The sequence below is a fragment of the Topomyia yanbarensis genome, chromosome 2, assembly GCF_030247195.1.
Source record: "Topomyia yanbarensis strain Yona2022 chromosome 2, ASM3024719v1, whole genome shotgun sequence".
NCBI classification, from domain to species: domain Eukaryota; kingdom Metazoa; phylum Arthropoda; class Insecta; order Diptera; family Culicidae; genus Topomyia; species Topomyia yanbarensis.
Window position 1 is genome coordinate 439,037,743 of NC_080671.1, and position 11,939 is coordinate 439,049,681.

General features: G+C 44.4%; 2 protein-coding genes across 2 annotated transcripts; both read right to left on the minus strand.

The window, feature by feature from the left end:
* Nucleotides 1-4,244: 4,244 nt before the first annotated feature.
* Nucleotides 4,245-7,256, minus strand: LOC131681030 (uncharacterized). The gene is made up of 2 exons (XM_058961735.1): nt 6,966-7,256; nt 4,245-6,917 (listed from the first exon to the last, which is right to left on the minus strand). The coding sequence occupies exons 1-2, from the start codon at nt 7,254-7,256 to the stop codon at nt 4,245-4,247; spliced, it is 2,964 nt and encodes a 987-aa protein (XP_058817718.1).
* Nucleotides 7,257-7,365: 109 nt separating this feature from the next.
* Nucleotides 7,366-9,444, minus strand: LOC131681031 (uncharacterized). The gene has a single exon (XM_058961736.1). It carries the CDS (start codon nt 9,442-9,444, stop codon nt 7,366-7,368), a length of 2,079 nt encoding a protein of 692 aa, XP_058817719.1.
* Nucleotides 9,445-11,939: the final 2,495 nt, after the last annotated feature.

Here is an 11,939-nt window from a genome sequence, read left to right on the forward strand (position 1 = left end):
CCCATCTATTGTTGTTCCTTTTCTATCTTTTCGTTTATTTCCTTATTCTTGTTCTCATTTTTCCTATTTCTATTCCTTTTCCTTCTTTCCATTTTTCCGTCGTTTTCGCTAATTATTTTTTATGTTCGCCTTTTTGTTTTCCGTTTTTCTTTTTTTCCGTTTTCCTTTTCTCCTTTCTTTGTATCATTTTTCACTCTCTACATTTTCTCCTTCATCTCACGTTTTCCTTTTTTGTTTTCTTTTCATTTCCATATTGTTCGTCTTTCCTTTCTTATTTTTTCCATTTTTCTTATAACGTATCCTTTTAAAATTTCATGCCATCTTGCTATTTTTATTTTATTTTATATGTTTTTCTTATCTCATTTCTCTTTTCGAGGTTCCCCTATTTCTTTTCATTGCTTCTTCACTTTGCATTTTTTTTAAAAAAAGGAAAATTGACTCACTCTTAGTCGTTAATAAAAAAAAAGATATAGCAAGATTTGTCCTAAATTAGATGAGTTCGATACACACAAAAACAAAATTTATGTTTTGTGCCCTGAATGCGCAAAACGGTTAATCCAATTTTCCCTTTTGGGAATTTATTGCCTAAATTAGTTATAAAATTTGCGTTTCACCTTCGTCTCATCAGAATCCGACACTAACTTAGTGACAGGAATAAGTTAGCGCCGAAAGAGCTCCTTTTCTTGCGTCATATTACGTAGGATAAGGGGTTTGCTCAGAAACACAAATCGTGTTTGCGTTTTTGAGAGCTAGCGTCAAACCGGCTTTAGTTTAGTCCTATCACTAAGTTAGTGTCGGATTCTGAGGAGACGAAGTCGACGCGAAAATTCCATCACTAATTTAGTAACATTATTAATCAATTAATTTAATTTTTGACTTTATGGATGATTAGTAGAAGGTATAAAAAAATAAAAATACCTCATTCTCCTCAGAAATAATCATACCCATCGAATTCGGTTTCAGATCCCTCTCCCGGGGTGGCATTTAAAATGCAGTTTCCTGCGGTTTTTCGCAGAATTTTGCTCAACCTTTTTGTCGCGCAGTCAACCGAGCAAATCCGAACAAACAAGCGACCTGTGCAAGGTGAAAACTTATATGTTCGAAATCTTGTTGCCAAAGATTGATCATAATCATCATCATCGTCGTCATCGTCGTCGTCATCGCCGCTGTCGGGTCGTGTCGTAACGCGACGTCGAGCCAAAGGGTGAAAAACGGACGAACGTGCGGTCACCCATTTGCGGTAAGCCGTCCACCGCGGACACGACCAGGCAAGGAAGGATTCCGGGGGACATTCGAAATCAGATCCAACCAGGCGTTAACAAGTTTCGTAACGACTAACGAAAGAAAAAAAAGGCAAAGATGCAAGTCGACTTGTCGCGCTTCGGTCACTCACTGATGGGACATCATCCGTCCGCGTGTGCGGTGGAGGTGGTGGAAATGGATGGAAGGAGAAGTGCACCAACCTGACATGCATTTTGTCAAAAAACACTGACTGCATTCGCCAACGTGGCTGCGTTAATTGATGAAAACAGGACCAAACACGGAGCGGATATTGGATTACACCGGGTTTTGCAGTCCGGTTCGATTAATGTGCATCGTCTCGGATGGATGCAATTCTGATCTGAGCCGATCCGATGCGGCCTGGTTTCTTGGCCGTAGAAGCGTGGTGTGAAAATGCTTGTTTTCGAACCTTTATCCGGTTGTAATTCTGGTTGTTCAGCCATGTTCAAAATTCCGGGAACCAAGCGGGACCGGTCCCGTCTTTGGACTTTGCGGAGTTCATTTACTGTTGTCATTGGATCTCCTGTGCTGCGGTTTTATTTCTTTGTTTTTCTAACCAGGATATTGCTTCCGTGACTTTTAACGGGTGCCAGCGACCTCGTTTCTCAAGAATCCTAGGGAATGAAAAAATCGTGATTTTAAATTATTAACCGTTAAATGTACATTGCTAGAGCAACCGAGTCTCGTTATATCTGATTCGTGATTTCGTAGAAACTAATCTAAAAGCTGAGTTCAGCGCACTTCAATGTGGTACTTACTTAACGGGATGCCCATCTGAGGAGGTACCATGAATACAAGCGAGCTGTTATCCTTTAAAACTGCTTTCAACTCGACCCCAGAGTGGTTTATACCAAATAAAACTAAAACAATTTGCAATGTTTCTTTTGACACGATCCCAGGAAAAATTACCGCCTAAAATAATGACCAACGAACGATTTTAGCTCAATTTATCATATTAGGTAACAATGCCGGATTCCCCACTAGACAAGTCCTAGCAATAACCGACGAGAAAACAACAACGCGAAAATGACTAATAACAATCCCATTAACAAACGTCAATATCGGTTCGTTTTTCGAACGAGTTCCTGCTTCACCACCCCCCACCCGCCCAGACAAATTTCCGCACATTCTCGCCGCCTCAAACACTTGTTTCGGGTCGTGTCTAACCAATTTGGCCGTTTAGAAGTGCCCTCGCGCAAAAGATCTATGCTTCGACTGAAATAAACCCCTGCGCAAATTGATTTTTAATGAGGGGGCGTTCCCGTTTGGCGTGTGACCACCAGCCAGCACGGCAGGGTTCATGACTTTTGAGTGCCCCCAGGGTCCCCTATCATAGCCGCCGCCGCCGCCGATAACTAACAATTCTTGCAGCTGCACAGCAACCTTTGCTGGTCGATCAAGAGTCGTTGAACCGCCACGTCGTCGCGTCATAGCCGGTGGAGATATGGCGCAGCGCTAGTTCAAAGTGTGATGACATGTCGTCGGAACGCAGTGTGCCATGCTTTGTATGAAGAATCAGGCGTCCAATTTTTCTACTGTTAGTCGGATGATGATGATGACGTTGATGAAGCATTGATTGATGCTGAAATCGTGCATCGTAACTTTGATGATTTATTTCCGCAATTTTCATAACTCCATAAAAAAACCCATGACTCTATTCGAGGGGTTGTGTTGATGTAGGAAGCAGGATTTGGCACAATCATAGCCCAAATTAGTCACTATATTGGAACGGTCGGCCCTGTAATCTTTGGGCATTTGTTGAAATGTTGCTATTTGGACGTCTAAATTGGAAGCTGGTTTTGCTCTATCTTTTTGTTTTGGATATTGCGTTAGTTCAGAAACGGGGAAAAACGCGCCATTTTGCTGCTTTAACCTGTCATGATCGAGGTGTGATTGATGAACGCGACTGACTGATTAACTCACCACGATGTGAGGAACGGCCCATCGCAGTGCACGAATCGTCGGTCTTGTGGAGTCTTATTCTGGGGCACTCGTTATCGTTATTTAATTGAGTTCAGTAACGCTTCCCGGAGGTGCAGGGAAGGGGATTGGGAACCGAATTAAATATATTTCATCATTATTCATAGAAATAATTCGGATGTAGAAACCCAACACAATCACCGCATTATCGGATAGCGACACTATTACAAGAAACGATAGACCTTAGTAGGTTTATGTTCACACTTGAAAGTTTCTGTATGTTATAGTTCGTTAACGAACGCCTTTTTTCTTTGCAATAAATGTTGTTTCCCCTATAAAAGACCCAAACTAAAGGAGATAGAAATTTTCGCTTTGGATTGAATAAGAATGTAGACGCCGTTCAATCTCCATGAACGGTATAAAGGTACCATAGGAAGCCATTGACATATTTTTTTTAAAATCGGAGAACATGTTCCAGAGTTACCGTTAAGTACCATATAAACTGGAATGTAATCATTACAATAGTGACCCGTTGCTTATGAATATTTAGAATCACGTGACAACCACCACAATTTGTCGTCAATACGCTATGGCCAACATGATTAACGGATACTCTGAGTTATGACCGAATGTATTTTAGATGTTTTGGTTACTCGATTTTGGGTCGCTTTTCTTCAGTCTCGTTGAGCGCCCCCTTCGCGCGCTTCTTCCTCGATTTCACACAACCAACGAGTTCGGGATTTACCTCGATGTCGATGATCTCTTTAAGGCTCTCTGCTGAGCATAACTGTGATTGATATCTCTTTCAGCATTCGTGCTACATGTCCAACCCACGGTAGTCTACCATATTTTATCAGCGTTCCGATGTTTTAAACTTGGTGCAGTATGTTCATGTGTCTGTATCATTTACAATATTTCTTCTTTCACTAACCGGCCTTTATCTAATGACCCGTAACTGCTACTTACCAACCACTACAAAACCATCTCCATGTTCACAACCCTCACGATTCCGTCCTGATTGGGATGAGTTTCAATGATGCGGCCTAGCATCCATTGAACTGGGGGATGTTGTCCTCCTTCATGATGACTAGTCGGTCAACTTCAATGTCGACGGCCGGTTTGATTCCCTTTGTGGAGCGTGCTTGAAGCTGCTGCAAATATTCGGTGTTCCAGCGCTTCCATATTGCCTGGAATAGTTTCTGCATCAGCTGCCAGCGGGTGAGTCTGTTGTCGGGTTGTTGTTTGTAGTCGAATTCAGGAATCGCTTGCATGTTCGATCCTACCAAAAAATTACCCGGTGTAAGGGCCTCCAAGTCCGACGGATCGCTGAACATCTCGGTAATAGGCCGAGAGTTGAGACACATTTCCACTTGTGCGAGAAGCGCCAGCATCTCGTCCTGGGTGACGGTGGTATTGTCAACTTCTTCTAGGAGGTGGTTCTTTGCAGATTTAACCGCCGCCTCCCACAATCCGCCAAAATGGGGGGCGCGCGGTGGTATGAGTTTCCAGAGGATGTCTGCATTGGAACACCAGTCGAAAATAAGTTTTCGGCTGCTATCGTTGGTCTTCAGTAGCTTGTAGAGATGGTTTAACTCGTTCGCAGCCCCTTTAAAGTTCGTGGCGTTGTCCGAGTGTAGCTCGCGAACTTTGCCACGCCGTGCGACGAAACGTCTAAGGGCGGCAAGAAATGCTGCTGTAGAAAGGTCGGCTACGAGCTCCAAATGCACGGCGCGTGTAGAAAAACACACAAAAACTGCAATGTATGCTTTAACCGCACCGGCCCTTCGATGGGGTCCACGAAGATAAACTGGGCCGCAGTAGTCAACCCCGGATACTGAAAACGGCCGTGACGGAGTTACTCTGGAGCTCGGGAGATCTGCGGTTGTCTGCTGGACGAGAATTGGTTTCCGGCGAAAACAGGTATGGCATTGGTGGTACACATGACGAAGTAGGTCTCTGCCGGCAATCAACCAAAATTTTTGCTTCATTGTGCTCATCATCAGTTGCGGGCCTGCATGCAATAGCGATCGGTGGAAATGTTCAGCCAGTAGGAGGGCTAATCGATGCTTGTCGGAGATAACGATTGGGTGTTTCATGGCTTCAGACACTCCGGAAAGTAGTATTCGCCCACCGACTCTAATAAGACCATCGCTAGATATGAATGGCTTGATCCACTTCATAGTTGAGGAATTGTAGACTGGTTTACCAACTCGTAAAGCTTTCAGCTCCATCGAAAAGCTATCGCGCTGAGAAAGGCGACATAAAATGAGCTCGGCATCTTGTAGATCAGCAGCAGTTAGGTGGGAGAATGGTTCAAGCTTTGCCGTCGAAGATTTTGCACAAACACCATTCGGTTGATTTTTGGCGGCCGATGCATGCAGTACACGCATGTAGAAAAGGAAGTACGCAACGGTCCTGCGCAGCTTTGTGTACGACGAATAATGGTTGAAGAGCTGATCACAAAATGTATCACGTTGAGGCGCGAGTGTCACTAAACACACCTTGCGTTCTTCGGCGAATGTTTTGGACGCTGTATCGATATCACCTGATTGATTCGGCCAGTGCTGCTTGGTGAGACTAACCCATGTTGGTGCGGTCCACCATCGCGTCTGGTGAAGTAGTTCGGCCGGTGTTAAGCCTCGGGAAAGTTCATCGGCTGGGTTATCCTTGCCAGGGACATGATTCCAGGAATGCTCGCTCGTTGCTTCTTGTATTTTGGACACGCGATTGCCCACAAATGTCTTCCAGCAGGAGGGCGGTGACTTCAGCCATTGTAGCACCGTCATAGAATCTACCCAGAAAAACACATCAGCGTTAACCTTTATCGAAGCAGTTACCTTTTTAAACAGCTGTGTTGAAAGAAGGGCTCCGCAGAGTTCCAAACGAGCGATGCTATGGCGTGTCATTAATGGTGCGACCTTCGATTTGGCCGTTAGAAGCTGCACGTGCACATTTTGGTGACTGTCTACAGAGCGCAAATAGGCACAGGTACCATACGCTTTCTCGGACGCATCGGAGAAGAAATGCAACTGGAGGTTGGTTGCTCCGACCACCGAAGCAAAACGTGGAACTCGAATGTCGCTGAGCATGTTGAGGGTAGCGTGAAATTCCCTCCATTCATGTTGAAGTTTTTCTGGAAGCGGTTGATCCCAATCGTACGGTTTACCGTTGCTCGAAGAAAGTGCCCACAAGCGTTGCATAAACTGTTTGGCGGTAGAAATAACAGGCCCAACGAGGCCGAGTGGGTCATAAATCTGGGCGATGTACGAAAGTACGTTTCTCCGAGTGAGTGTAGATGCTGGATGTGGCAGCTGAATTTTAAAGCGGAGTGTGTCTGAGCCTGGTTCCCATACCAGCCCAAGCGTTGTCACTGACTGCTCGTCAGAAAGATCGTAAAATGGCTGAATTCCAAGCTCAGCTTCGGGGATTTCTGCTAGAACGGCCGATGAATTGGATGCCCACTTCCGTAGTGGAAATCCAGCAGAATGCAGCATGGTGCTTACTTGACGACGTAGCTGGATGGCTGATTGAATATCATCTGCTCCACTGATGAAATCGTCAACATAAAAATCTTCCAGCACCGCGCTCTGCGCGGAGGGGAAGGTTTCGCCTTGGTCCTTGGCGAGTTGAATCAAAGTACGAGTGGCGAGGAATGGTGCTGAAGCGGTCCCGTACGTGACCGTTTGTAGCTCGAACGTGGAAATCGGGTCTGACGGCTATTCTCGCCATAGGATTCGTTGAAGTGGACGATCTTCTTGGTGGACCTCGATTTGTCGGTACATTTTCTCTATATCCGCTACAAGTGCGATCGGTCGGGTACGAAAGCGCATCACAATCGATAACAGGTCGTCCTGCACTACCGGGCCGACGAGAAGAAGATCGTTCAAGGAATAACCAGACGTAGTGCGGCACGAGGCGTCGAACACGACGCGGGTTTTTGTAGTTGTACTCGTGGTTTTGAAAACCGGGTAATGCGGAAGGTAGCTATGGACACTAGTTTCATCGACTGGATCGGGGATCTTCCGCATATGACCAAGTCGTTGATATTCATCCATGAATTCGTGGTACGCAGTTTTTGTGGCCTCGTCCCGGTTAAGGCGTCATTCTAAGCTCATAAAGCGTTTCTCGGCGATGCTCCTTGATTCGCCTAGGTGGATATTTGGATTATCCGTTCGTGGAAGGCGGACGATATCGTCCGCTATCGTTGCGTGTAGTTGAAGACTCAAAAAGCTCTTCGCAGGAAGCTTCTTCTGCTGAGTACAGTCGGCCAGACTCTACTGTTTCTAATTCCCAGAATCTTTCCAATACTGATTCTAGGCTACACGGGGTCAGAGCTGCATGGCAAACTGGAGAGGAGGGTGGAGATGTGCCATACCAACGGCCAATTACGGCCCAACCAAACACTGTTTCAACTAAGACTGGAGATCCTTCGCCGAGGGTGATTCTGCCATTCTTCAGGTACTCGTGGAACTGCTCGATGCCAAGAAGCAAATCAATGCGTCCAGAAACATTAAACGTGGGGTCGGCTAGAGCAACGTTTGGAGGTATTTTCCATGACGAGATGTCAACATTAGTAGACGGAAGCTCTGCAGTTGGCTTTGGGAGAACCAAAAACTCCAATTCACTCGAAAATTCTTCATTTTTGGAACGGATGGTGGAAAGGACGGATTGCGTGACCGTCACGTTTGCTTCCCCAATACCGGTTATGGGGACACTTACTCGTTCTGATCGCAGGCACAGACGACGAGCAAGTCTTTTCGAAATGAAATTCGACTGTGACTCCGAGTCGATCAATGCACGAGCAGGATGTGGTTTTCCGAATCTATCCTCGATCCAGAGTGCCACCGTGGAAAGAAAAACGGCGCTTGGAGAACTACGATGAGCCGGCACGCTTACTTCCGTTGGAATATTTACCGATCCGCTTGGATTTCCTTGATCAATCGTAGGTAGAGCTGCTTGCTGAGCCGGCGAACTTGTTGTAACCTTTGGTGCCAGATTTGAGGTTGGCGACTGGTGCAGCAGTGTGTGATGCCGTTCACGGCAATGGCGGCACGTGTACTTCGAATCACAATTCCGAGCAATATGAGACGATTTGAAACAGTTCCAGCAAATACGTTTCTGTGTGATCAGTTCTCGACGTTGGCCGACGGTGAGTCCTTGGAATGTAGGACACTGGAACAACAGGTGCTTCTCAGAACACGCCAAGCAGGTGGGAGGATTTGCACGGGAGCTCGAAGTCGCTGTATTGGCTACCGACTTATGAGACTGAATCTTTTTGGTGACAATATTCGAACCGATCATTTTAACCGGAGCTGCTTGAGAGCGATGTTGTATTTCCGACGAAACCGTTTGCAGTATGCGAACCCGCTGATACAAAAACTCCACGCATGCATCATATCCAACATTTTCCGATTTTGCCGCATATTCTTCCCAGGCTCTGAGGGTTATTGGATCAATTTTGTAGGACAGCATACATACCAGCGGTGTGTCCCAGGTTTCTACTGCCTCTCCAAGCTTCGATAATGCCTTCACGTGACGTTGAAAGTCGTCCACAAGGTTGTGGAGATCCTGCGGGGATTCTTTACGAATTGGAGCAATATCATGGAGTGCACGGAATAACTGCTTCTTGAGAAAGCGCTTGTTGTCATAGCGCTTGAGGAGTTCCTCCCAAGTGGTTAGATAATTTGCTGATTCGATGTCCACCGTTTCATAAGGCTTGCGTGCCTCTCCTTCCAACGATTGGAGCAGGAATTGAAGTTTGGCAACTAATGGAATATCGGCGACATCATGCACCATGGACTTGAATGTGTCCCGAAATCCTAGCCACCGTGAGTAATCACCATCGAATTTTGGCAAATCAATTTTCGGAAGTCGCAAGTGGAAACTGGACGGTTGCGGTACGTTCATATTGGTGGCATTGCTGGTTGAATTCAACTCCACTGATCTGCAATTCATTAACCAACCTTTTGTGGCACAATACCTGGAATCGAAATCTCTCCGTTCCTGCAGATGTTTTACTAACGGAGCATCTCCACCGTCCATCCTTTCAATCTCCGATTGTACCTTCACATATTCACGGTACACTTGGTCCACTAAGTCCAACCAAACTGGTATTTGAGGGAAATCGCGGTCTTCCTCATAATTTTCCACAAAGGACTCGACTGTTTCCAGTGATGAAACGAGTGACTTACGGACTGTAAACTTGTCCTTCAGTTTCTTGTCCTTTAACTTCTTGGTGGCCATTTCCCGACGATGTCGTTATCCGAACGACTATAAACGATTTGCACACGCGACGACACGTGGGTGCAACGGCACGTGAATTCTCTTTCCCGGATCGAATCGAAAATCCTTCCCGACGCGGGACGCGAACGCGAAAACGAAACGAAAATCCTTCCCGTCGCGGACGTGGTGGCCACCAAGGAAACTTGAGCACTCTTAGTTCAACTCAAACACTGTGTTCGCTTCACTGAAAGCAGCAAAATTGTCACAATTGAAATCGGTGCTGCTATTATCACTGGTTTTCCGCCAAAACCTTTCAAGCACAGACAGACGCCAGCGTAGCGTCGCTTGGGTTAACTGACCCTTTATAAAGTACAAAGCAAAGTTGGTTGCTAATGGCGCCAACCATGAACAATAGTCTCTATCACTTTCTGGCTTGGCTTGGGTGTGCGCGCAAAATGGCTAATTTTATCACCGTACAAGTTTCTTCGTGCCAACGTGGCCACAGACACTATTGGATTGTCCTTCGTATCCGGTTCGAAGGACCAGATGTTCGATAGGATGGGATACGAAGGCTTTCTGATTGACCCGTGGCCAATTTAGTCAAATCTGTGTCCCGCTTGGACCTTTTAACCGACCAAAAACTAAGTTCAACATGAACTATTCTTAATTATGATTAGAGTTCCACATGTACGGTCGCGCGCGAGGAAAAGAAAACGATCTTGTTTGATTCGATTATCGTTTATTACTGCCTGTCCTCATCATCATTAGCCCTTTTATCTATCCGCTACATTACCCGTGATACAATTGGTAATCTGTGTATCTCCTTTACTCATGTGTTATCACATACTGTACTGTTTTAGCATATAGGTTTCACAATTTTTAGAATACTTTCAAATTCCTTAGGGTAAGTTGCATGTAGTGGCCTAGGTTAAGTTTTAATTTAATTTTAGTTTTATATTTAAGTTCATGAGTTTAGATTAAGTTGAATTTCATTATAAGTATAAAGATTTTCTACCTCGCCCTATCAACCGTTATGAATTTTGAGGATCTTCGAGGATCTTCAGTCCGATTTTTCCAATTTATGCGGGTTTTTCATAAACAACCGAAACTAGTCCAGTTTGTGGGTATCTGATTTCGTGCGTTCTCCGAATTACCAAAGCATTGTAATTTCTTTTATTTCAACCACCGCATAAAAATGTTTAAGTTTGAGATTGTTATATCTTTTCATTCCACCTAAGACATGATGAAAACAAAGCGTATTAACAAGGAAAACAAACAGTTCTTTGGCTTTGGCAAAGTTCACTGTGTGCGTTCTGGGAACATCTTCTGCATCTATAATCGTTTTGCCCTTGACGAATGCGTAGAATATTATGCTAACATTAAACATCGGTCGAAAGCAACGTCGTTGGTTCATGCAGGAAACATCCTCATAAAACTCAGAATACCCAAGTTCAAATCGCTATATCCACTAATAACAATCAGCGTGTCATATATTCATAATAACAATCAGCCAGCATGTATGCATTCATTTGACAAAACTATAGAAAGTTTTTGCTACATGAAGCTTTTTGCTTCCAACCGAAAAGCGCCTTAATGTATGCTATATTTTTCGATTATATTCTATTTTTAGACCTGCACGCTAAATTCGTTGATACTATACAATAGGTAATAAAAGCTATATTGGCCGTGGGAGAACCTAACAAATTTTGTTATAATTCTGATAGAAGCCTATCACAGGTTGTCATATTTTTGATATATACTAGAAGAATTTCTGTTATGTTTTCTGTTATTTTACCAACTAACGAGACCAAATTTATAACACAACTTGTTATCATAACAAAGTAACTCAGTCTGTAATAATTTTGTTATTTCTTTCTGATCGGGTTACAACCAGAGCTGAACAATTTCAGTGAAATCAGTTGATAGCTGATATCCTTCCGTTTCAAGCTATCACCTTTTCGGACGAATATCAATTCAACACTAATATCACTTCACTTACTGAATGATAGTGAGCAAGCAAGAAAATTGGAAAACAATGATGGTGAATATAACATGGAATGTTAAACCAAGGTTGGGCCAACGTCGGACCAATATCGGGCCGATGTCTGACCAACGTTGGGCCAATTTTAAGCTTGTGTCGGACCAATGTCAGACCGATATCGGACCAATATTGGACTTATGTCGGACCAGCATCGGATCATTGTCAGACAAACATCACTTCGCTGGCAGTCAATGTCAGTGACTGATGCATTCAACTGAAAGTTCAGTAAAATGAGTGATGGTTCAGTTTGTTCGCCTATCAATTTCACGTGTTCTGATACAACTGAACTGATATTGTCCAGCTCTGCTTACAACTTAGAAGTTATCGAATGTTTTAGTGTCCAAAAAGCAATATTTTGGTATGGAAGCCGCAAATTTCCGCAGACGAATACCAATACGAATCTGTGAAACAAACACTATCAATATCGTTTGATGGGCTCTAGCCTACGTTCAAGTCAAATTCGAGTAAGTGAAAT